Below are 24,275 nucleotides of genomic sequence, written 5' to 3' on the forward strand. Positions count from 1 at the left end.
GGATTAGTTGAGGTGTGTGTAAACTGACATGCATATCCCCGATAAAAATCAAAATCCCTTTCAAAGACTTGGACACACTTAGCCGAGTAGAATATAATTATATTTTTGAAAACCGAGATATTCCAGTCAGCTTGCGTGCATTTTAACTAATTTTCGAAGTCCACTGAACACCTTACAAGCAGCTAGTAGAATATACTATTAAAATGATGGAGACAGAAATAATGCAAAGCTCTCACTTCTCACAAAGTAAAAAACTTTAACTCACACTTTTCTCAGCAATGTTAGTTTTACAAAGACACATACAAAGGGGGTATACAAAGATAATCCTCACCCTTGATTTCATGATCTCTCTCTCTCTCTCTTTTTCCATTTTTTCTTTATTTTTTTTCTTCTGGATGATGTCACTTTGCAGCCCTCTTTGTATGAGTCTTTGTAAGGATAACATTTTTCCTCTTTTCTTGGTCCGCCACTAATGCGCTTATGTGTACAAATGAGATTCATGGCAACTTGTATATATTATTGCAAGTTAACGGCTTTTTCCACCGAAATAATAGTTTAATGATACTTTTTCATCCACAGACTTTTAAAATATCACTTTATTACCTAAATTTATATTCCGACAGTAAATAGAGAATAAACTCGCTGTTGGGGCTTTTGAAGAGGAAATACCGATAAGTTTTTTGGTGGTTGGCAACTCGGGATTAATCAGAATTTGACTTCGGAGAGGTAGTTCTGCAAACCCTAATTGTTCGATTTCTAGCAATTGACGGGATCGACGAGAGTAAGGTTTAAGGAGTTTTAGTAAGTGATGATTGGGAAAGAGAATGATAATAGTGCGAGGTCACAATGATATCAGAATAAAGATTAGAATATAAATTTAGATAATAAAATAATATTTTAAAAGATAATAGATAAAAAATATGGTTAAAAACCATTGTTTGGGTGGAAAAAAATTCCGTAACTCATATTATTGCTCCCAAAATCAGCTTGATGGAGTAGAGTTCATTGATGTTGAATAGGCTATGCCGGAAATCAAGGGATCCAATCCAACCACCCCAATTTCTGAAGAATGTATTAATTTATTTGATAAACGCATGAGATACTATAAACATATGAAAGGAAGAAAAGCATATATGACAAAGAGAAGGGGCCTAACCGCATAAAGCACCACCATAATCTTTTTACTGTATGTTGTCACTTTATATATATATATATGTTTCCTTCGTCCCAAGTTTCCTCGTGGATTATACTTTTTCTTAACCTGCTATGTCTTCAACATGTCAGACAAATGGAATCGCAGTTCGAGGCTAAGCGTCTGCTGTATTCATCGCTCCAGTCCACATTCACTTCCACTAATGAAAAGCCAAAAGCCAAAAAGCTGGACGAGAAAGATGCAGAGTTTGGTGCGACGAATCACCGTTTAAAGTGGGTCATTCCGTACAAAGACTTTTCCTTCTCATTGGGTTTACTTTTTGACGTTTACTTAAGCTATTATTATCATAGCCTTCTCCAAGAAGTTGTCATTTGTTTAAGTATTCTGCAGTCTACAGACACTCCCTCCATTACTTCACTCAGCATGAATCACCACATATACTGTTAATTATTTCATGTAGAATATGTTAATCTGATTTACGGTCTATTTTGTTTTACCATGAATACAGATTGAGAATGAGTATGAGCCTGACAGATTGGCATTTGAAGTGCTGGTGAAGCTTATATAAACTGGGCAAAGATGGCCATTGGATTGAAACTGGAGTCCCATGGGTTATGTGCAAGGAATTTGATGCCCCAGATCCTGTTGTAAGCAAATTATTTCCTAAATATATTTTTTTTTTTTTGGTCCCATTTTAGCTTCACTTATATATATGAAAGAAAAATTTAACCTATCTTGTTCTAAATCTGGTGACAGATAAATACATGCAATGGTTTTTACTGTGATAGTTTTCTCTCCAAACAAACCCTTTAAACCAAAATTATGGACTGAGAATTGGACTGGCTGGTAAAATTTGCACTACAGTTACTATCTAAATGCTTCTGCTCAATAAAGTTTATAACACTCTAGAACACATTTGTAGGTTCACTGAGTTTGGCGGGCCGATTTATCAGCGGCCAGTTGAAGATAAGCATTTGCAGTTGCTCGATTCATTCTGAGGGAGGCTCTTTTGTTAATTATTACATGGTCAGTTTCAAGTTTTTTGATTGTCATACATAAAAGAGAAAATCCCTTTATGCTTTTCTTGATTCCCCAGAAACCAAAAGGAAAATATGTGATTGTGATGTGAACTTTGCATCAAGTAAGGTTAAGCTTTTTATGTTTTTTCTTCTCAGTAGCTATCGTTTTTTATTATTCTTGATTGAGTCAGCTACAAGATGCTTTCTTTTTGTAGTATCATGGAGGAACAAACTTTGGAAGAACTGCTGGAGGCCCTTTTATTACCACCAGCTATGACTATGATGCTCCCATTGATGAATATGGTAAGAAATTTGAGCCCTTTTTTTCCAGACCCTGAATCTGAAAGCCTAATAATGTATGAGTAAGATGTTTTTATTAACTTCTGACTGTATATATGATAGGGTTGATCAGAGAACCAAAGTATGAGCATTTAAGGAACTCCATAAGGCTGTTAAGTTATGCGAAAGAGCTTTGCTTTCTGCAGATCCTTATATCGTGTCCTTGGGGAATTATGAACAGGTTTTCCACTTTTTCTATAATAAGATTGGATGAAAAACTTCATTAAGCTGATTTGTTCCTGACACTGAACATTTTCTGCTTCATTTAGGCACATGTATTCTCTTCGAAATCAGGAGGCTGTGCTGCTTTTCTATCAAATTTCAATTCAGAGTCAACTGCAACGGTGCTTTTATAATAAGCACTTCAAACTTCCTCCATGGTCTATCAGCATTCTTCCTGATTGCAAGAACGCTGTCTTCAACACTGCCAATGTAAGGAAATTTGATGATTTTATCGACAGATGCTTTTATTTTAGTGGCGAAATTCATACCTTTATTTTCAGGGTAATACTACATTTACAAACTTTCTCTTACAACCTGATGTGACGGCTCGCAATGGTCAGTTCACAAATGGTCCTCCGCCTGCCCATTTTTGGTTGATTAATTACGAGCTGTCCCGTCAGTTGTTAAAAGTTTGTAAGATTGGATTTGTGAGCCAATTTTTCCTAATTCAATATGCTCAGGAATTGAATTCAGTTCAAAATATAATTGTTTCATGACACATTCTACCATTGCAGGTCAGAAGTAAGCATCCAATGCGCAAATGTTGCCCACAAATGTTAAGTTGTCTCATGGAGACATTCAATGAAGATATATTTTCAGCTGGAGATGATTCAACAATTACAGTGATGGTCTCTTGGAGCAGCTAAATATCACCAGAGATACCAGTGACTATCTTTGGTATTCGACCAGTAAGATAGAAATATAATATAAAATTTCAATCAAAATATACTGTTGACAAATTTATCACTGAAACTTTTCCAACTTCATGATGTTTCCAGTGTCGATATAGGATCATCTGAATCATTTTTACGCGGCGATCAGCATCCCACTCTTACCGTAGGATCAAGAGGCCATGCTTTACATGTATTGTGAATGGACAGCTTTCAGGTTCACTGTTTAATTGCTTGTTCTTCAGCATATATCATTATTTGTTTCTGTCAGAAGCTAACAAAATTTAGTGCTCTAAAAATTATTAGGCTCTGCTTCTGGGACAAGAGAAAACAGAAGATTTACTTTTAACGGAAATGTTAACCTTCATGCTGGAGTTAACAAGATTTCACTGCTGAGTGTAGCAGTTGATTACCAGTTAGTTCTCCAATCCTCATTTTGAATAAAGACTAATTCTTGTTGAATGCAGTTTGGCCGAAATTAAACTTCTCTTGTTGCTGTTTTTGAAGAATATTGGTCCACATTTTGAGTCATATCCAGCAGGAGTCCTAGGACCGGTTGTTCTCCATGGACTTAACCATGGAAAGATTGACTTGTCCTGGCAGAAATGGTCATACAGGTCTGTGAATTTCCCTCTATCCCTTTTAATAACTTTTTCACTTTTATTCAATGAACTTTCTGCTTAGAAGTACTTCTATTGTACAGATTGGACTTAGAGGGAAGCAGTCAGTTTATGGAATTCATTTCAGTTAGTTGATTGGACACCATTATCCTTAGCACCACCGAAACAGCAGCCATTGACATGGTATAAGGTAAGGAAAATTGAGAAATTTTGAGGATGCTTAGATTATCCTGATATCAAATGTTCCATCTTTATTCAATAGATAGTGTCACGGTAATACCCCTACCCACCTCGCCGAATGAGATTCGGATTTGTCTCTTATACCCATCTCAAATAGTGGAGTCTAGAGTATTCCTGAGTTAGTACCCCAGACCTGAAATATGATATCCAGGTTTGATCGGATCACAGATTAAACGAACTTGAAGCACCCAATTTCTCACACAATCTCAATAACCATATATTTGTTGCAATTGCATAATTTTTTGTCAGTTGAGATCATGAATTCCATGCCCACATACATTACTCACCTTTCAATTTCCCCTCTCTCTCATTCTATTTCTTAGACATATTAAGTTTACCTTAAGCAAGTTGATTGATGGTTTTTGCTTCACATCACATGCATTTTTTTTTTTTTTTTTTTTTTTTTTTGTTATCGAGGCTTTCGGGTCAGTTTACGCACATCTCAACTAGTTTTTTGACCCCAAACAAGGCTTCCAAAATAGGACAAACGTTACGATCTGTGTCAAATAATATTAACAACTGTTCTTGTGATTCGAACCTGAAGCTACAGGGGGAGCGAAACCCTTAGTCCCAAGTATTTACCATTCGGTTAACCCATTGTTAGTTACATTAGGGGTGTTCAAAAGAACCGGTTGGAACCGGAACCGCCAGGTACCGGGTTTGGTTCCGGTTCCTATCCAAAACCGACCGTCAATGGGTAAGTTTTGGTTCCAAATTTTTGGAACCATTACTGTGCGGTTCCAGTTCCTATAGTTAGGAACCGGAATCAGAATCAGGAACTAGGAACCGAGACTAATATAAAATAAAATTAAAGATTAGGGGGGTTAATAAAAAACTTTTGTAGAAAAAGTAATTCATATTTCATAACATTCGGAACCGGAACCGTTGTTACAGGTTTTGGTTCTGGGTACCTAGGAATCAGAACCGTCGATTCCGGTTCTGGTTCCAAATTTCAAGGAACCGTCGGTTTCAGTTCCTTCTAAAAATGCAGGGTACCCAGAACCGAACACCCCTAGGTTACATCACATCACATCACATGCATTTTTATGCCATTTTTTTTTTTGTGATTATATGTATATATTTGATCACCGTCCACTTTACATTTGGTGAGATACATTGTTAGAGGTCAAAATCTTTGTCAACTTCATCAGTTCATCATTTTCATTTGGTTACTTGAAAGAGAAGGAACAAACATATTTAATTAACCAATTGCATATTTCTAGTTCTACCATACAAAACAAAAACAGAACAGAACAAAAGAAGAGAAAAAACAGTAGCACAAAGTTTCAATTATAGAGCCAAAAAAGTCAAGAAATTGGGCAGTTCTATTGGCATTTGCCAATCCTTTGCTAATTGTTTTTCTACTACTTTGAAAAAAAAAAAAAAAAATAACCCCATTGTTCAAAGCATCCAATGTTGTCTTCACCATGCAAGAGATTAAATTAATGATACAGTGAGAAACAGTTCAAGACAAAAAGGGCACTGTTTTACTGCACTATAAAACCATATTTCAGCCTCTACTTTCCAATTTTGTTCACATTCTTTACTCTTCCCACACTTCATTTCACATAGTTTGTTCACCTTAAAAATGGAAGCTGCTAACTCAGCTTCTTCCAACTGTTTCTTGCTGTTCTTTTTCTTATTCTTCTTAGTGTTGTCTCTAAGTCTCCAGGTGACACACTGCAATGTCAACTATGACAAGAAGGCTCTTATCATCAATAAACAGAAGAGAATTCTCTTCTCTGGCTCCATACACTATCCCAGAAGCTCTCAAACTGTATGCAAGTTTTATTTACTAACTTTCCCATTTCACATTTTCCAAGAAATATGAACTTATTGGTTCTAATGAAACGTTATGCATATAATGCAGATGTGGGAAGATCTTATAAAGAAAGCCAAAGATGGAGGTTTGGATGTTATAGACACTTATGTGTTTTGGAATGTTCATGAACCTTCTCCTGGCAATGTAATTTGCTTCTTTTCTTGCTTTCAGTTGAATACATACTCAAATCATTTTCGGTTATGTATGTTATTATTCTCCTGTAACTATCTTAAGATTCTCGTTTTCTCTTTTCTGGTTTGCGGATTTTAGTATGATTTTGGGGGGAGAAATGACTTGGTTCAGTTCATCAAGCTGGTTCAGAAAGTAGGCTTATATGTACATCTCCGAATAGGGCCTTACATATGCGCAGAATGGAATTTTGGGTGACAACCATCTTCTCATAATCTCTAAAACCTTACCAGTAATATCTTTATCTTCTGCATCCCAAGTTTTTCATTTTTGTTCCATTTTTTTTTCAGAGGTTTTCCAGTATGGTTGAAGTTTGTGCCAGGCATTAGCTTTAGAACAGATAATGAACCTTTCAAGGTTTGTGTTGTGTGTAAGAAAGTATATATATATAATGAATACATAAGGATAAGAGAACCAATGAAAGCTCTATGTTACAGTCTAGTTTCCTGTATTTTACAGTCTTGGTTTTGCAGAGAGCAATGCAAGAATTCACCCAGAAGATTGTCCAAATGATGAAGGATGAAAAGCTATTCGAGTCTCAAGGTGGTCCCATCATTCTCTCACAGGTATTGTTTTTGGTTCTTTATCTTTGATTTCCCTGTAAATTCTGGCATACTAACCCTTTTAACATATACTGTTAAATTAAATTTCATGTAGAATACTGTTAATCTGATTTACGGTCTATTTTGTTTTACCATGAATACAGATTGAGAATGAGTATGAGCCTGACAGATTGGCATTTGGAAGTGCTGGTGAAGCTTATATAAACTGGGCTGCAAAGATGGCCATTGGATTGAACACTGGAGTCCCATGGGTTATGTGCAAGGAATTTGATGCCCCAGATCCTGTTGTAAGCAAATTATTTCCTAAATAATTTTTTTTTTTTTTTTGGTCCCATTTTAGCTTCACTTATATATAATGAAAGAAAAATTTAACCTATCTTGTTCTAAATCTGGTGACAGATAAATACATGCAATGGTTTTTACTGTGATAGTTTCTCTCCAAACAAACCCTTTAAACCAAAATTATGGACTGAGAATTGGACTGGCTGGTAAAATTTGCTACTACAGTTACTATATAAATTGCTCTGTGCCCAAATAAGTTTAATAACACTCTAGAACACATTTTGTAGGTTCACTGAGTTTGGCGGGCCGATTTATCAGCGGCCAGTTGAAGATATAGCATTTGCAGTTGCTCGATTCATTCTGAAGGGAGGCTCTTTTGTTAATTATTACATGGTCAGTTTCAAGTTTTTTGATTGTCATACATAAAAGAGAAAATCCCTTTATGCTTTTCTTGATTCCCCAGAAACCAAAAGGAAAATATGTGATTGTGATGTGAACTTTGCATCAAGTAAAGGTTAAGCTTTTTATGTTTTTCTTCAGTAGCTATCGTTTTTTATTATTCTTGATTGAGTCAGCTACAAGATGCTTTCTTTTTGTAGTATCATGGAGGAACAAACTTTGGAAGAACTGCTGGAGGCCCTTTTATTACCACCAGCTATGACTATGATGCTCCCATTGATGAATATGGTAAGAAATTTGAGCCCATTTTTTTCCAGCACCCTGAATCTGAAAGCCTAATAATGTATGAGTAAGATAGTTTATTGACTTCTGACTGTATATATGATAGGGTTGATCAGAGAACCAAAGTATGGACATTTAAAGGAACTCCATAAGGCTGTTAAGTTATGCGAAAGAGCTTTGCTTTCTGCAGATCCTTATATCGTGTCCTTGGGGAATTATGAACAGGTTTTCCAAATTATCTATAATAAGATTGGATGAAAAACTTCATTAAGCATGAAATTGTTCCTGACACTGAACATTTTCTGCTTCATTTAGGCACATGTATTCTCTTCGAAATCAGGAGGCTGTGCTGCTTTTCTATCAAATTTCAATTCAGAGTCAACTGCAACGGTGACTTTTAATAATAAGCACTTCAAACTTCCTCCATGGTCTATCAGCATTCTTCCTGATTGCAAGAACGCTGTCTTCAACACTGCCAATGTAAGGAAAATTTGATGATTTTATCGACAATGAATGCTTTTATTTTAGTTGGCGAAATTCATACCTTTAATTCAAGGGTAATACTACATTTACAAACTTTCTCTTACAATCTTGGTTTTTTCATTTGGTTACTTGAAAGAGAAGGAACAAACATATTTAATTAACCAATTGCATATTTCTAGTTCTACCATACAAAACAAAAACAGAACAGAACAAAAGAAGAGAAAAAACAGTAGCACAAAGTTTCAATTATAGAGCCAAAAAAGTCAAGAAATTGGGCAGTTCTATTGGCATTTGCCAATCCTTTGCTAATTGTTTTTCTACTACTTTGAAAAAAAAAAAAAAAAATAACCCCATTGTTCAAAGCATCCAATGTTGTCTTCACCATGCAAGAGATTAAATTAATGATACAGTGAGAAACAGTTCAAGACAAAAAGGGCACTGTTTTACTGCACTATAAAACCATATTTCAGCCTCTACTTTCCAATTTTGTTCACATTCTTTACTCTTCCCACACTTCATTTCACATAGTTTGTTCACCTTAAAAATGGAAGCTGCTAACTCAGCTTCTTCCAACTGTTTCTTGCTGTTCTTTTTCTTATTCTTCTTAGTGTTGTCTCTAAGTCTCCAGGTGACACACTGCAATGTCAACTATGACAAGAAGGCTCTTATCATCAATAAACAGAAGAGAATTCTCTTCTCTGGCTCCATACACTATCCCAGAAGCTCTCAAACTGTATGCAAGTTTTATTTACTAACTTTCCCATTTCACATTTTCCAAGAAATATGAACTTATTGGTTCTAATGAAACGTTATGCATATAATGCAGATGTGGGAAGATCTTATAAAGAAAGCCAAAGATGGAGGTTTGGATGTTATAGACACTTATGTGTTTTGGAATGTTCATGAACCTTCTCCTGGCAATGTAATTTGCTTCTTTTCTTGCTTTCAGTTGAATACATACTCAAATCATTTTCGGTTATGTATGTTATTATTCTCCTGTAACTATCTTAAGATTCTCGTTTTCTCTTTTCTGGTTTGCGGATTTTAGTATGATTTTGGGGGGAGAAATGACTTGGTTCAGTTCATCAAGCTGGTTCAGAAAGTAGGCTTATATGTACATCTCCGAATAGGGCCTTACATATGCGCAGAATGGAATTTTGGGTGACAACCATCTTCTCATAATCTCTAAAACCTTACCAGTAATATCTTTATCTTCTGCATCCCAAGTTTTTCATTTTTGTTCCATTTTTTTTTCAGAGGTTTTCCAGTATGGTTGAAGTTTGTGCCAGGCATTAGCTTTAGAACAGATAATGAACCTTTCAAGGTTTGTGTTGTGTGTAAGAAAGTATATATATATAATGAATACATAAGGATAAGAGAACCAATGAAAGCTCTATGTTACAGTCTAGTTTCCTGTATTTTACAGTCTTGGTTTTGCAGAGAGCAATGCAAGAATTCACCCAGAAGATTGTCCAAATGATGAAGGATGAAAAGCTATTCGAGTCTCAAGGTGGTCCCATCATTCTCTCACAGGTATTGTTTTTGGTTCTTTATCTTTGATTTCCCTGTAAATTCTGGCATACTAACCCTTTTAACATATACTGTTAAATTAAATTTCATGTAGAATACTGTTAATCTGATTTACGGTCTATTTTGTTTTACCATGAATACAGATTGAGAATGAGTATGAGCCTGACAGATTGGCATTTGGAAGTGCTGGTGAAGCTTATATAAACTGGGCTGCAAAGATGGCCATTGGATTGAACACTGGAGTCCCATGGGTTATGTGCAAGGAATTTGATGCCCCAGATCCTGTTGTAAGCAAATTATTTCCTAAATAATTTTTTTTTTTTTTTTGGTCCCATTTTAGCTTCACTTATATATAATGAAAGAAAAATTTAACCTATCTTGTTCTAAATCTGGTGACAGATAAATACATGCAATGGTTTTTACTGTGATAGTTTCTCTCCAAACAAACCCTTTAAACCAAAATTATGGACTGAGAATTGGACTGGCTGGTAAAATTTGCTACTACAGTTACTATATAAATTGCTCTGTGCCCAAATAAGTTTAATAACACTCTAGAACACATTTTGTAGGTTCACTGAGTTTGGCGGGCCGATTTATCAGCGGCCAGTTGAAGATATAGCATTTGCAGTTGCTCGATTCATTCTGAAGGGAGGCTCTTTTGTTAATTATTACATGGTCAGTTTCAAGTTTTTTGATTGTCATACATAAAAGAGAAAATCCCTTTATGCTTTTCTTGATTCCCCAGAAACCAAAAGGAAAATATGTGATTGTGATGTGAACTTTGCATCAAGTAAAGGTTAAGCTTTTTATGTTTTTCTTCAGTAGCTATCGTTTTTTATTATTCTTGATTGAGTCAGCTACAAGATGCTTTCTTTTTGTAGTATCATGGAGGAACAAACTTTGGAAGAACTGCTGGAGGCCCTTTTATTACCACCAGCTATGACTATGATGCTCCCATTGATGAATATGGTAAGAAATTTGAGCCCATTTTTTTCCAGCACCCTGAATCTGAAAGCCTAATAATGTATGAGTAAGATAGTTTATTGACTTCTGACTGTATATATGATAGGGTTGATCAGAGAACCAAAGTATGGACATTTAAAGGAACTCCATAAGGCTGTTAAGTTATGCGAAAGAGCTTTGCTTTCTGCAGATCCTTATATCGTGTCCTTGGGGAATTATGAACAGGTTTTCCAAATTATCTATAATAAGATTGGATGAAAAACTTCATTAAGCATGAAATTGTTCCTGACACTGAACATTTTCTGCTTCATTTAGGCACATGTATTCTCTTCGAAATCAGGAGGCTGTGCTGCTTTTCTATCAAATTTCAATTCAGAGTCAACTGCAACGGTGACTTTTAATAATAAGCACTTCAAACTTCCTCCATGGTCTATCAGCATTCTTCCTGATTGCAAGAACGCTGTCTTCAACACTGCCAATGTAAGGAAAATTTGATGATTTTATCGACAATGAATGCTTTTATTTTAGTTGGCGAAATTCATACCTTTAATTCAAGGGTAATACTACATTTACAAACTTTCTCTTACAATCTTGATGTGACGGTTCGCAATGGTCAGTTCACAAATGGGTCCTGTTTGCTCGCTATGGGTCCCATCTACCCATTTATTGGCTGACTAATTACGAGCTGTCACGTCAGGGTTGTCAAAAAAAGTTTGTAAGATTAGATTGTGAGCCAATTTTTATCCTTAATTCAATATGCTCAGTGAATTGAAATCAGTTCGAAATATAATTGTTTCAGTGACACATTCTACCATTGCAGGTCAGAAGTCAAGCATCCAATGCGCAAATGTTGCCCACAAATGTTAAGTTGGTCTCATGGGAGACATTCAATGAAGATATATTTTCAGCTGAAGATGATTCAACAATTACAGTGAGTGGTCTCTTGGAGCAGCTAAATATCACCAGAGATACCAGTGACTATCTTTGGTATTCGACCAAGTAAGATAGAATAATAATAATAAAATTTCAATCAAAATATACTGTTGACAAATTTATCACTGAAACTTTTCCAATTTCATGATGTTTCCAGTGTCGATATAGGATCATCTGAATCATTTTTACGCGGCGATCAGCAGCCCACTCTTACCGTAGGATCAAGAGGCCATGCTTTACATGTATTTGTGAATGGACAGCTTTCAGGTTCACTGTTTAATTGCTTGTTCTTCAGCATATATCATTATTTTGGTTTCTGTCAGAAGCTAACAAAATTTAGTGCTCTAAAAATTATTAGGCTCTGCTTCTGGGACAAGAGAAAACAGAAGATTTACTTTTACCGGAAATGTTAACCTTCATGCTGGAGTTAACAAGATTTCACTGCTGAGTGTAGCAGTTGGATTACCAGTTAGTTCTCCAATCCTCATTTTGAATAAAGACTAATTCTTGTTGAATGCAGTTTGGCCGAAATTAAACTTTTCTTGTTGCTGTTTTTGAAGAATATTGGTCCACATTTTGAGTCATATCCAGCAGGAGTCCTAGGACCGGTTGTTCTCCATGGACTTAACCATGGAAAGATTGACTTGTCCTGGCAGAAATGGTCATACAAGGTCTGTGAATTTCACCTCTATCCCTTTTAATAACTTTTCACTTTATTCAATGAACTTTCTGCTTAGAAGTACTTCTATTGTACAGATTGGACTTAGAGGAGAAGCAGTCAGTTTATGGAATTCATTTCAGTTAGTTGATTGGACACCATTATCCTTAGCACCACCGAAACAGCAGCCATTGACATGGTATAAGGTAAGGAAAATTGAGAAATTTTGAGGATGCTTACATTATCCTGATATCAAAATGTTCCATCTTTATTCAATAGATAAGTGTCACTGGTAATACCCCTACCCACCTCGCCGAATGAGATTCGGATTTGTCTATTACCCATCTCAAATAGTGGAGTCTAGAGTTATCTCCTGAGTTAGTACCCCAGACCTGAAAATATGATATCCAGGTTTGAGTCAAGAGGACACGCTATGAGCTCCACTATTTGAGATGGGCAGAGACAAATCCGAGCCCCATCAAATTAGGACAATACATTTATGTGCTAATACTTGAACTTGCAGGCTTCTTTTGATGCACCAGTAGGAGATGAGCCTCTGGCTTTGGACATGGGAAGCATGACAAAAGGTCAAGTATGGATCAACACACAGAGCATTGGAAGATACTGGACTGCTAATGCTGAAGGCAACTGCGGAGGCTGCAATTACACTGGTACATATAGGCCAGCAAAATGCCAATTGGGTTGTGACAGTCCCACACAAAAATGGTACAAAACTTCTGAACCAAAACTCAATTGACATTCATGTGAACTACAATTTTCTTTCTTGCTGATAGTTTCTCATATTTTCCATTTTCAGGTACCATGTTCCCAGATCTTGGTTGAAGTCAAAACACAACTCACTGATAGTTTTTGAGGAAATTAGTGGAGATGCATCAAAGATTTCTCTGGTAAAAAGGTCGGTGAAGAGTAAATAAGCTTCTTTATCACAGTGCTTAAAATCAGAGTACATATACAGTGAGCTTGTATGATGATGTGATAAATAAAACTCCTTAAGAGACTGCCCTGTTTTAAACACTGATGGGTACCAAATTCTTGTTTTGAGAGGCTGAAATTATAGAAAGTTTGATATTATTTGTGGCTGCTTATATTTTATTAGACCATTTCTAAATATTTCTCAATAAAATTTTTTACAATATTTGTTTATGTTAATAATTATATTCAACTAGTGTAAAACCATTGGGTGGTCCAACGGTCAACTAAGACTCTGTATATTCTTTAAGAGGCCCTGGTTAGATCCATTTAGGTTGTTAATAGGGGTGATCATTAAGGAAATTTATCCTACTGTCAACTTTAGGGTCTCGAAGGATTAGTTGAGGTGCGTATAAACTGGCCTGGATACCCCCAATCACCAAAAAAAGAAAAAAAACTTCTCCATTATTCATGGAGAAGTAGACTTAATACTATATAATTATAATATGATATTATAACCATTATTTCCAGCTACCCAAATAATAAAATTTATTTCCTGAAAAAAAATCAAGATCCCTTGGACACGTTTAGCAGAGTAGAATATAATTATATATTTGAAAACCGAGATGTTCTAATCAACTTGTGTGAATTTTAACTAATTTTCGAAATCTATTGAATACCTTATAAACAGCTAGTAGAAATGTAGAATATAGTATTAAAACGACGGAGACAAGAAATAATGCAAAGCTTAAAAAACTTTAGCTCACTCTTTTCTTGGTCCGCCACTAATGCGCCTATGTGTACAAATGAGATTCATGGCAACTTGTATATATTATTGCGAGTTAACGACTTTTTCCCACCGAAATAATGGTTTAATGACACTTGTTTATCTACAGACTTTTAAAATATCACTTTATTATCCAAATTTATATTCCAACAGCGAATAGAGAGCAAACTCGTTCCAGACTGTTGGAGCTTTTGAAGAGAAAATATCGATTAGTTTTTTAGTGGTGGAAGATTGGATTTTGGTGGTTGAGATTGATCAGAATTTAACTTCAGAGGGGTAGCTATGCAAGTTCTAGTCATTCGATTGTCGACGATGGACGGAGTCGACGAGAGTAAGGTTTAAAGGATTTTAATGAATAGTGATCGAGAAAGTGAGTAATAGTAGTGTGGGGTTGTAACGATGTCGGAATCGAAAATAAAACATAAATTTATATAATAAAATGATATTTTAAAAATTTGTAATTGGAGAATTGCGGTTAACCCATTATTTGGGTGGGAAAAAGTCGTTAACTCATATATGCATATGAAAGGAAGTAAAGCATACATGACAAAGAGAAGGGGCCTAACCGCCTAAAGCATCACTATACTTTGGCCGAACGACTTTCACATACCTAAGGTTTATTGTAATGATAAAATGGTATTCAAAAGGTTTTAAAATAACAAATAGGTACCTTCTAAGTTCTATCATGTGCTGTTAGTAATTTCCATTTAGTAATGGTGAAAAGACTATTTTCATTTAGTAATGGTGAAAAGACTAGAATGCCTTTAAAAGTTTGATATTTTAGTTTTTTTATAAATTTAAAAATTTCTAAAAAACCCCCTAGATTTGCTAATTTAACTAAACACCCTAACATATAAAATTTTTGTAAAATAACAAAAACACCCCCACCATCCGCAGTATCAGATTTCGGCCACCACCGTCGGAATCTGGTCGGCAAATTGCGTTACGACATAGACCCGTCGGATCTATGTCGTAACACGTCGATTTGGCTAGAAAAGGCCAGATCTACATCCAGATCTGGCTGTCGAGAGTTTTGCGGTCTCGAACGACCAGATCTAGCCGTAGATCTGGCCTTTTTCGGCTAGATCCGATATGGATCTGGCTGGAAAAGGCCAGATTAATGCGTTATGACACAGATCCAATGGGTCTGTGTTGTAACGCAATGGGGGTGTTTTTGTTATTTTATAAAATTTTTATATATTGGGGTATTTAGTTAAATTAGCAAACTTATATGATTTTTTAGAAATTTTTAAATTTACAAAAAACTAAAATATCAAACTTTTAAGGGTATTTTAGTCTTTTCACTATTACTAAATAGAAATCACTAATCGCACATAACCGAAGGTACCTATTTATTGTTTTAAAACCTTTTGGGTATTAATGGGTAGTTACAGCAAACCTTGGTTCGGCCTTATATTTTTTCGTAACCTGCTATGTCTTCAACATGTCAGACAAATGGAGTCGCAGTTCGAGGCTAAGCGTCTCCTGTGTTCATCGCTCCAGTCCACATTCCCTTCCACTAATGAAAAGCCAAAACCCAAAAAGCTGGACGAGAAAGATGCAGGGTTTGGTGCGACGAATCACCGTTTAAAGTGGGTCATTCCGTACAAAGACTTTTCCTTCTCATTGGGTTTACTTTTTGACGTTTGCTTAAACTATTATTATCATGCCCTTCTCCAACAAGTTGTCATTTGTTCAAGTATTCTGCAGTCTACGGACACTCCCTCCATTACTTCACTCAGTATGAATCACCAACAAACATTTTTTGCTTAGTAGTTCAATCAAACTCTCTCTCTCACTCATTCATTCTCAACTGCACTTTTTTTTATATTTTCTCACCATTTTAGCAAGCCAAAAGCTTAGTTTGTTTGAGAGATGGCGACGCCAAAAGAACACATTGAGGATATTCGAAGAAATAACTTCTGGATCGGACGTGAGGAGCAGAATAGAGTTGTGTTTAAGATGTTACACAAAACTGTTAAACTCCTTTCTGCTGAACTCTACGCCAAAGATGTGCATTTTCTTATGGAGCTCATCCAGGTTTCATTGCCCTATACATAATATACATATATTATTATTATTCCAGTATGGTGATGAGTTTGATAAGTAACAAAAGTGATGTTGATTTTGGTTGACAGAATGCCGAAGACAACGAGTATCCTGAGGGTGTTGATCCATCACTTGAGTTTGTTTTGACCTCTTGTGATATAACTGGCACCGGAGCTCCAGCTTCATTGCTTGTATTTAATAATGAGAAGGGGTTTTCTGCTGAGAACATGGAGTCCATTTGCAGTGCTGGTCTCTCCACTAAAGAAGGCAACAGAAAACGTGGCCAAATTGGGGAGAAAGGTATTTTTACCATGCACTCATTACTCATTCCATTTTCCTGATGCTATATCATGTGATTTGAGAAACACAAAAAATATTCTTCAAGACTAGTCTTGTTTCCTATTTTAGTGTTCCTAGGAAACAGGATTATGAAGTGATGTTATTTTCTATAATATCCAATGCATCTTATATTCTGCTGGTAACTTGCATTTCAGGAATCGGATTCAAGAGTGTATTTATGATCACCGCTCGGCCTTACATATTCAGCAATGGCTATCAGATTCGATTCACTGAAGAGCCCTGCCCGCACTGCAACATTGCATACATGGTTCCTGAATGGGTTGAGGAGAAGCCAACTCTTTCTGACATCAAGCAAATATATGGTTCGGCTTCCACCCTCCCAACCACTGTTATAATCCTGCCCCTGAAGCCTGACAAAGTCAAAACTGTGAAGGAACAGCTTTCGAGTGTTCATCCTGAAATTCTGTTGTTCCTTACGAAAATCAAGCAACTTTCTGTCAGAGAACATAATGAGAATCCCGAGCTCAATACTGTTAGTGCCATTGCTATCAACAGTGAGACTAACTTTGTGACAAGGAAGAATATTGATGCTGAGTCCTATACACTCCATCTGTCTGCAAGTGGGAACAAATTTGAAGAATGCAGCTATTAAATGTGGAGGCAGAAATTTCCTGTCAAGGAGGAAAGCAGAGTGGAAAGGAGAATGGACATAGAAGAATGGGTGATCACTTTGGCTTTTCCTTTTGGGAACCGTCTCAAGAAAGGAACAACCTCTCCCGGAGTCTATGCTTTTCTTCCAACAGAGATGGTTACAAACTTTCCCTTCATAATTCAAGCAGATTTCCTTCTTGCTTCATCGAGGGAAGCAATACTATTTGATAATAAATGGAATGAAGGGATTCTTGACTGTGTGCCCTCTGCTTTTGTTAAAGCAATAGAATCACTGGTCAAAACAGAAAATGCTCCAGTATCTAATTTGCCTCCAATGTTCAACTTCTTGCCGGTTAAAAGCTCTTCCTATCAAGAGCTGAATGCTGTAAGAGAATCAATTAAAGCAAAGCTGGTTGAGGAGAACATTGTTCCGAGTGAATCAAACTTGGAGCAGAAATACTTCTACAAACCCCGTGAAGTGGGAAGGCTGATGCCCGCTTTCTGGAAAATTTTGGACAAGGCAATGGGTCAAGGCGTAAGCTTGAATAATCTCTCATCCCATGGTATATATATTCTGAATTCTGCATTCGACAAGGAAGAGTATAATGAGGTACTGGATTTCTTAGGTGTGGGATCAGTTAACAACGAATGGTATGCAAAGTGTATCCAGAGTTCGAATCTTGTATTGGGAGTGTCTGAGGATGTTTATTTGGAACTTCTCATTTTCCTAGCTGATAATTGGTCATCCAATTTCAGCTCAACCAACATTGGAAATATATCCTTGATCAAATATGTTGATCTGAATGGGAATGTGGCTTTGTGCAGTATTAGTAGCCTAGCGAAGCCTGGCTGTAAGAGTGTAGTTTGTCTATCAAAATACTTGCAGAAGGATCTGTCATGGTTGATTGATTGGAACAAGGAATTCATATTTGTTGCCAATCGTATTTTTATGCCAAAGAAAACTCATTATGCTATTCGATCATATTATAAGAAGCAAGATTTATTGACATGGCTGACAGACTGCGTGAAGGTTGTTCTTGTGAGTGCGTATGATTATGCACGTGTTCTTATTGATTATCTCAATAGTGACCGGAAGCTTGTTGTTGCCTTTGCTCACTTCTTATATCACTCATCTTTAGAGAATTATATATCACGAGAGAATGTTGAAGATTTGTGTCGAATTATGCCACTCGTTGATAACTACGGGAATGTGAGCACAAAAAGGAAAGGGGTCCTTGTTCCTGCTAATGGAAGCAACTGGGTGAATCTGATTGGTTCAAATCCATGGAGACAACAAAGCTATATTGAGTTGGGGGAAGATTACTTGCGTCCTTGCTGTTATGCTGGGCAGAGTACACATGGAAAACAATTCTTAGAGTTCCTGAAATCAAATGTTGGAGCTTGTGATATCCCCGATATATCTCCTCCCGATGCAGGGATTCCAGCTGTGTATTCCCCACTCACCAAGCACAACGCATTCTTGCTCTTAGATTGGATTAAGAACCTGAAAAATAAGGGAATTCCTATCCCACAGAAGTTGTTGACATGCATAAAGGAGGGTGGCTGGCTGAAAGTCACTATGAATGGTTCTCCTAGTTATAAACCACCATCGGAGTCATTTTTTCTGACATCATCATTGGGAACTATTCTGCAGAATGGATCTGTGCTTGTTGACATTCCCTTGGTCGACCAGAGTTTTTATGGTGATAGTATACACAATTACAAGGAGGAGCTGAAGGCTATTGGAGTAATGTTTGAATATTCAGAAGCATGTCAATTTATTGGGGAGCGTCTCATGTCGCTGGCGGCTTCCTCCAATGTTACTAGAAGCAATGTCTTGTCAATACTGAATTTTGTAAAATTTCTGGGGGATAATTACCTTCCACCTGAGAGTTTAATTACTAGTATCAGAAGAGGAAGTTGGCTAAAGACGGACCACGGTTACAAGTCACCCGTTGGGTCTGTTTTATTTGATCAGGAGTGGAAAGTAGCATCACAAATCAGTAACATTCCCTTCATTGATCAAGCTTACTATGGTGAGGAAATCCTTTGTTTCAAAAAGGAGCTCCAACAGCTTGGTGTTGTACTTGGCTTCGATCAGCATTATGCTCTTGTCATTCAGCACTTAAAATCGCCTCTGTACCTGACTTCACTTGCAGATGAGGCTGTGCTTTTGGTTCTGAAATGCATCCGCTATTCAAATTCCTCTGTTTATAACCTACTTGTTGAAGCACTTCAAAGTACGAAATGCTTGAAGACAACTGCTGGTTACAAGTCTCCACGTGAATGTTTTCTGTTAGATCCTGAATGGGGTTGTCTTCTACAGGTTTTCAATGATTTCCCAATACTTGATCTAAAATTCCATGGAAGTAGCACATCCTCTTGGGTAAATGAGTTGAAGCAATTAGGGGTGTTGCTGGATTTTGAGGTGGCCGTGAAAAAATTTGCCAGCATTTTTCAGCAAAAGGCCCGTTCATCGTCCATTTCAGAAAACAATGTTCTGTCCTTTCTCTCGTGTTACAGAAAGCTGGAGGGAATGTCTCGTAAATTTCCTCCTGATTTTATGAAGTGCATCCGTGATGAAAAATGGCTGCGGACTCAGTATTGTGTTGATCCTGTTAGATCTCCACGAGAATGCATTCTCTTTTGTCCTGAATGGGAGTCTATATCTCGTATCGCCATGCTTCCTTTTATAGATGACCGTGACAGTTGCTATGGCAAAGCCATTCATGAATACAGAGAAGAGCTGAAGCGTATGGGAGTCATTGTGAAACTTGAAAAGGGTGTGAAGTTTGTAGCTGATGGTCTTTGTAGTTTCGTGAATCCCAGCAGCCTCACTCCTGCAAATGTTCTTGCATTGCTTAAATGCATCCGGATATCCAATGAGAAGAAAAATTCTTTGCCCGAGTCTTTTACCAAAAAAGTTTCTCAAAAATGGTTGAAGACTTACGATGCAGCTAGTTATTATAGCCCAAATAGATGCTGCTTGTTCGATTCCGTGTGGGAATTGTATTTGAACCGGAGAGATGGACCCTTCATTGATGAAGAGTTTTATGGTTCTGAAATCAAATCTTACCGTGAAGAGCTTAAGGCAATAGGAGTAATTGTTGATGTTGAGAAGGGATGTTCGCTGCTTGCGGACAACTTGAATTCTCACTCTGACTTTGCCACTATAGTTCGAATATATGAATACTTGGGAGAAATGAAGTGGGAGGCTAATAATGAAGCTGCAAAACGGATTTGGATTCCAGATGGAAGTGAGAATGGACAGTGGGTTAACCCTGAAAAGTGTGTTTTACATGATAAAGACGGTCTGTTCAGTTCTCAGTTGACTGTATTAGATAAACAATATGAGCGGAAGTTGCTGAGCTTCTTCACCAAAGCATTCAGTGTTCAATCCAATCCTTCGGTTGATGATTATTTCAAGCTTTGGAAGGGTTGGGAAAGCTCAGGATACCAACCGTCAAAGGATGAGTGTTATGCATTTTGGCGTTGTGTTGTGGGTTGGAGTACGAAGAAACAAAAACTTCTTGCTGACAGCTTGGTGAAGGTGCCTGTAGATTCAGGCTCAGATAGAATTTTGTTGCTCAACAAGCAAGATGTTTTTATTCCTGATGATCTTCAAATTAAGGATTCATTTGAACAATCCTCTCGCTCATTATTTGTCTGGTACCCTCGGTCCAGCTCACCTTCTTTACCTAGGACTGAGTTGCTTGAAATCTATTGGAATCTTGGGGTTCGCACAATCTCTGAATCTGTGCAGAGAGAAGAATTATCCTTAGAACATGGTGTGGAACTCGAGCAGGTGAATCCAAGTGATGTATCAATTGGCAGAGGGCTGGTTAAACTCATTCTTGGCTTCCTTACTGATTTTAAACTTGAAGGGGAAAAGAGGCATGAAGCTGTCAAGTGCCTCCTCAATCTCACTGCTCTGAAGACTCCAGAACCAATTACCGTGAGGTATAGTTTATCATTGTCATCAGGTGAAATTGTGGATGCCAGAGAAAGCCGAATGATTCGATGGGACAAAGAGAGTTCAAAGTTCTTCACTCAGGCGGTGGACAGGTGTTGTGGACACAAATTCCGCTTAGAATATGCAACCTACTTCTCAAAAGTCATATCAGAGGGTGTGTTATGGGATAGAGAAGAGCTCATAAGTGCACTCTCTGAGCTGATCAAGTGTGCTTTTCTGGTGGAATTTGATGAAGAAGCTGTTGGGTTTCTTATGAAATCAAAGAATTTGCAAATCTACGAGGAGGATGAGAAGTTCTTGGCTGCTGAATTCCCTTCTGAGTAAGTATGCTTGAAATCTCATGATCTGTATCCTTGAAATTCACCCACAAGATGTCTGTTTTCTCCTCCAATTTTCTTTCGGATGTGTTTCTTTTCACAAGTATATAATGTTGCTGCTGGAGGGTATCGCTGCTAAATGCCTATCTAAAGAATTAGTATGTTGATGTACTGTATAACTTGTTCTGGACCTCTGTTTCCATTTCTATTTCCCAACTGTGTAAGACTGTTTGTAGCTTAATGTATATTGTTAATCTTCATTTTGTTCTTGTTGTGAATTTTATCTGTTGGTTCTATCATGACCATTGGGAATTAACTGGAGATTATAACTGAAGTAAAAGATGCTGATATATTTTGATAATGGTTCATTCATAAGCACGGCAGTTTAAGAAATAATTTCTACTGCACAAGTCATTAACTTTTTTTCTTTAAAAAAAATAGAAGTTTTATTGATTCAACCGTAGGATTTTAATTAAATTTAGAATATACAATGACACGAAACTGAGCCTATATCTAATAACTCATACAGGACCAAAAACAATCCAATAATCAATCAATTTGATTAATTTCTGAAAGTAAATTTGCTCACATGGTAGAAATAAAGCCATAATATTCATAGGAGACAGATAGTTGATGAAATAAAGTTGCTAACTTCGCAAACCAAAAACAAAAACAAGTGAAAAAGCTGATCTCTGCATGGATGTTCCTAGCTGCAGAACTTATGAATTACGTTCTGGTTTTGGAGCAACAAGATGAGCTTTGTCATGGCGAGAGCTAGATGGATGGTATAACATGATGTAACGTTCATTAGACTCTTCATAGCAGCTGGTTTTCTTCCCTTACACATATTCATCCCAAATCTCTTTCCTTTCTGTCCTTTCTCTTTTGTCTTTATCCTCGACGCCTGGATATAAGTTAATATTTTACTTGTAAATTGGCTTCTCAACTCAGCAATAGCTTAAAGGGAATTGAAATATATATACGTACCCGGTTGGCAACGATCTCACCGCTGTCGATGTGTGATTGTGATGTGAACTTTGCATCAAGTGAAAAATAAACACCAGGTACAAGAAATTTGAGCCATTTTTTTTCCAGTACCTGAAAGCCTAATACTGTATGAGCAAGGTAGTTTCTTGACTTCTGACTCGTAGATATGATAGGGTTGATCAGAGAACCAAAGTATGGACATTTAAAGGAACTCCATCAGGTTGTTAAGTTATGCAAAAGAGCTTTGCTTTGCACAGATTTTTTTATCGTGTCCTTGGGGAATTATGAACAGGTTTTCCATCTTCTCTATAATAAGATTGGATGGACAACTTCATTAAGCATGACTTTGTTCTTGACACTGAACATTTTCTGCTTCATTTAGGCACACGTATTCTCAGAATATGCAATCTACTTCTCAGAAGTCGTATCAGAGGGTGTGTTATGGGATAGAGAAGAGCACATAAGTGCACTCTCTGAGCTGATCAAGTGTGCTTTTCTGGTGGAATTTGATGAAGAAGCTGTTGGTTTTCTCATGAAATCAAAGAATTTGCAGATCTACGAGGACGATGAGAAGTTCTTGGCTGCTGAATTCCCTTCTGAGTAAGTATATGCTAGAAATCTCCTGATCTGTTTTCTCCTCCAATTTTCTTTTGTGTTATTTTCCATTGCATGGATGTGTTTCTTTTCATAAGTATACAATGTTGCTGCTGGAGGGTATTGCTGCTAATTGCCTATCTAAATAATTAGTATGTTGATGTTACTGTATATCTTGCTCTGGATCCCTGTGTCTATTTCCATTTCCCAACTGTGTAAGACTGTTGTTCATAGCTTAATGCATATTGTTATTATCTTAAATCTTAATTTTGCTCTTCTTGTGAATTTTATTTGCTGGTTCTATGTTAAGTTGCTCTCATTGGAGACATTCAATGAAGATATATTTTCAGCTGAAGATGATTCAACAAATTACAGTGAGTGGTCTCTTGGAGCAGCTAAATATCACCAGAGATACCAGTGACTACCTAAGCTTTGCAGCAGTAGGAGACTGCCCTTTTTTAACCACTTATTGATGGGTACCAAATTCTTATTTGAGTCGAGTTAGCATAAGTGTTTGCTTTTTTTTTTTTTTTCTTTGATATCCAGAGGTGTTTAGGTCAGCTTACGCATACCTCAACTAATCTCTCGTGACCTTGAAGTTAACAGCTAGGTAAACCTTTAGTGGCTATCCCTTATTAGCAGTTGCTCTGTTTTAAAAATCGGACCAAACCGGCCGGTCGGACCGGGAACTGGCAGCTTCTCCAGTCCGGTTTAGGTCTTAGAGGGGTTTTTGTAGCATTTCAAAATTATAAGGGTTAACTTGTAATTTTATAGGGGTGTTTTGGAGATATGTCAAAAGTTTAGGAGTTAATTGGTAATTTTTTGGGGCATTTTTGAAATAAAAAAATTTTAGGGACTAATTAAACTTTTTTAGGGAAATTTTTGTAATATGTTAAAATTCAAGGGAAATAAAATTGTTGCTGACGTCATTGGTTTAACCGGTTGGACCAGTTGACCCGTGACTCGAGCAGCAAAACGGGTTGTCCTCTGGTCTGGGTTTTAAAACAATGAGCAGTTGTGAGAATTCGAACTTAAAACCTTTTGAGTAATACACCCAAGGATGTCAAGCGAACCGGCAAGCTACCTACCTAAAGTTGCTTTTGAACTTCATGAAAATGTCTTTCATTTAAAATCCGACTATAGTTAAAGTGATTCTAATCTTATAAACTGGTTTAGATTTTCATTGTCATATGCATGGGACCAAATCTTTGATTCAAAGTAAAAAAACAAAACTCATTAAAGATTTCTCTAGTAAAAGGGTTGGCGAAAAGTGAATCAACTAGGAGCCATTCATTAAAATAAAAACAAAGAAGCTTGTT

The 24,275-nt window shown here is 36.8% G+C and overlaps 4 protein-coding genes and 1 pseudogene across 4 annotated transcripts; all 5 read left to right on the top strand.

The window, feature by feature from the left end:
• Positions 1-1,288: 1,288 nt before the first annotated feature.
• LOC116132340 lies at positions 1,289-4,159 on the top strand (annotated as a pseudogene).
• Positions 4,160-5,508: 1,349 nt separating this feature from the next.
• On the top strand, positions 5,509-8,296 carry LOC116132341 (beta-galactosidase 3-like). The gene is made up of 11 exons (XM_031417987.1): positions 5,509-6,041; positions 6,135-6,230; positions 6,357-6,469; positions 6,566-6,632; positions 6,749-6,841; positions 6,982-7,125; positions 7,238-7,326; positions 7,408-7,513; positions 7,720-7,807; positions 7,908-8,026; positions 8,117-8,296. The coding sequence occupies exons 1-11, from the start codon at positions 5,853-5,855 to the stop codon at positions 8,294-8,296; spliced, it is 1,284 nt and encodes a 427-aa protein (XP_031273847.1). The 5' UTR covers positions 5,509-5,852.
• Positions 8,297-8,484: 188 nt separating this feature from the next.
• On the top strand, positions 8,485-13,433 carry LOC116132310 (beta-galactosidase 3-like). Its single transcript, XM_031417965.1, has 18 exons — positions 8,485-9,017; positions 9,111-9,206; positions 9,333-9,445; positions 9,542-9,608; positions 9,725-9,817; positions 9,958-10,101; positions 10,214-10,302; positions 10,384-10,489; positions 10,696-10,783; positions 10,884-11,002; positions 11,093-11,257; positions 11,598-11,776; positions 11,868-11,977; positions 12,069-12,178; positions 12,271-12,381; positions 12,467-12,574; positions 12,892-13,094; positions 13,186-13,433. Exons 1-18 carry the CDS (start codon positions 8,829-8,831, stop codon positions 13,301-13,303), a joined length of 2,208 nt encoding a protein of 735 aa, XP_031273825.1. The 5' UTR covers positions 8,485-8,828; the 3' UTR covers positions 13,304-13,433.
• A 2,460-nt stretch (positions 13,434-15,893) lies between these two features.
• Positions 15,894-17,089, top strand: LOC116132302 (protein NO VEIN-like). Its single transcript, XM_031417957.1, has 3 exons — positions 15,894-16,125; positions 16,224-16,434; positions 16,629-17,089. The coding sequence occupies exons 1-3, from the start codon at positions 15,961-15,963 to the stop codon at positions 17,084-17,086; spliced, it is 834 nt and encodes a 277-aa protein (XP_031273817.1). The 5' UTR covers positions 15,894-15,960; the 3' UTR covers positions 17,087-17,089.
• On the top strand, positions 17,071-23,115 carry LOC116132300. The gene is made up of 2 exons (XM_031417956.1): positions 17,071-21,378; positions 22,745-23,115. Exons 1-2 carry the CDS (start codon positions 17,087-17,089, stop codon positions 22,824-22,826), a joined length of 4,374 nt encoding a protein of 1,457 aa, XP_031273816.1. The 5' UTR covers positions 17,071-17,086; the 3' UTR covers positions 22,827-23,115.
• Positions 23,116-24,275: the final 1,160 nt, after the last annotated feature.

The sequence above is a fragment of the Pistacia vera genome, unplaced genomic scaffold, assembly GCF_008641045.1.
Source record: "Pistacia vera cultivar Batoury unplaced genomic scaffold, PisVer_v2 Contig250, whole genome shotgun sequence".
Lineage (NCBI taxonomy): Eukaryota > Viridiplantae > Streptophyta > Magnoliopsida > Sapindales > Anacardiaceae > Pistacia > Pistacia vera.

What these genes read in the sequence shown, in the direction of transcription:
- LOC116132341 (XM_031417987.1), top strand. Translation starts at nt 5,853, where the DNA reads ATGGAAGCTGCTAACTCAGCTTCTTCCAACTGTTTCTTGCTGTTCTTT. An exon ending in ACTGAGAATTGGACTGGCTG is followed by an intron (nt 7,327 to 7,407) that starts GTAAAATTTGCT and finishes CACATTTTGTAG; the next exon opens with GTTCACTGAGTTTGGCGGGC. An exon ending in TGCTCCCATTGATGAATATG is followed by an intron (nt 7,808 to 7,907) that starts GTAAGAAATTTG and finishes TATATATGATAG; the next exon opens with GGTTGATCAGAGAACCAAAG.
- LOC116132310 (XM_031417965.1), top strand. Translation starts at nt 8,829, where the DNA reads ATGGAAGCTGCTAACTCAGCTTCTTCCAACTGTTTCTTGCTGTTCTTT. An exon ending in CCTTGGGGAATTATGAACAG is followed by an intron (nt 11,003 to 11,092) that starts GTTTTCCAAATT and finishes TGCTTCATTTAG; the next exon opens with GCACATGTATTCTCTTCGAA. An exon ending in AGCCATTGACATGGTATAAG is followed by an intron (nt 12,575 to 12,891) that starts GTAAGGAAAATT and finishes TTGAACTTGCAG; the next exon opens with GCTTCTTTTGATGCACCAGT.
- LOC116132302 (XM_031417957.1), top strand. Translation starts at nt 15,961, where the DNA reads ATGGCGACGCCAAAAGAACACATTGAGGATATTCGAAGAAATAACTTC. An exon ending in TTCTTATGGAGCTCATCCAG is followed by an intron (nt 16,126 to 16,223) that starts GTTTCATTGCCC and finishes TTTGGTTGACAG; the next exon opens with AATGCCGAAGACAACGAGTA. An exon ending in TGGCCAAATTGGGGAGAAAG is followed by an intron (nt 16,435 to 16,628) that starts GTATTTTTACCA and finishes CTTGCATTTCAG; the next exon opens with GAATCGGATTCAAGAGTGTA.
- LOC116132300 (XM_031417956.1), top strand. Translation starts at nt 17,087, where the DNA reads ATGTGGAGGCAGAAATTTCCTGTCAAGGAGGAAAGCAGAGTGGAAAGG. An exon ending in GCTGCTGAATTCCCTTCTGA is followed by an intron (nt 21,379 to 22,744) that starts GTAAGTATGCTT and finishes TGCTTCATTTAG; the next exon opens with GCACACGTATTCTCAGAATA.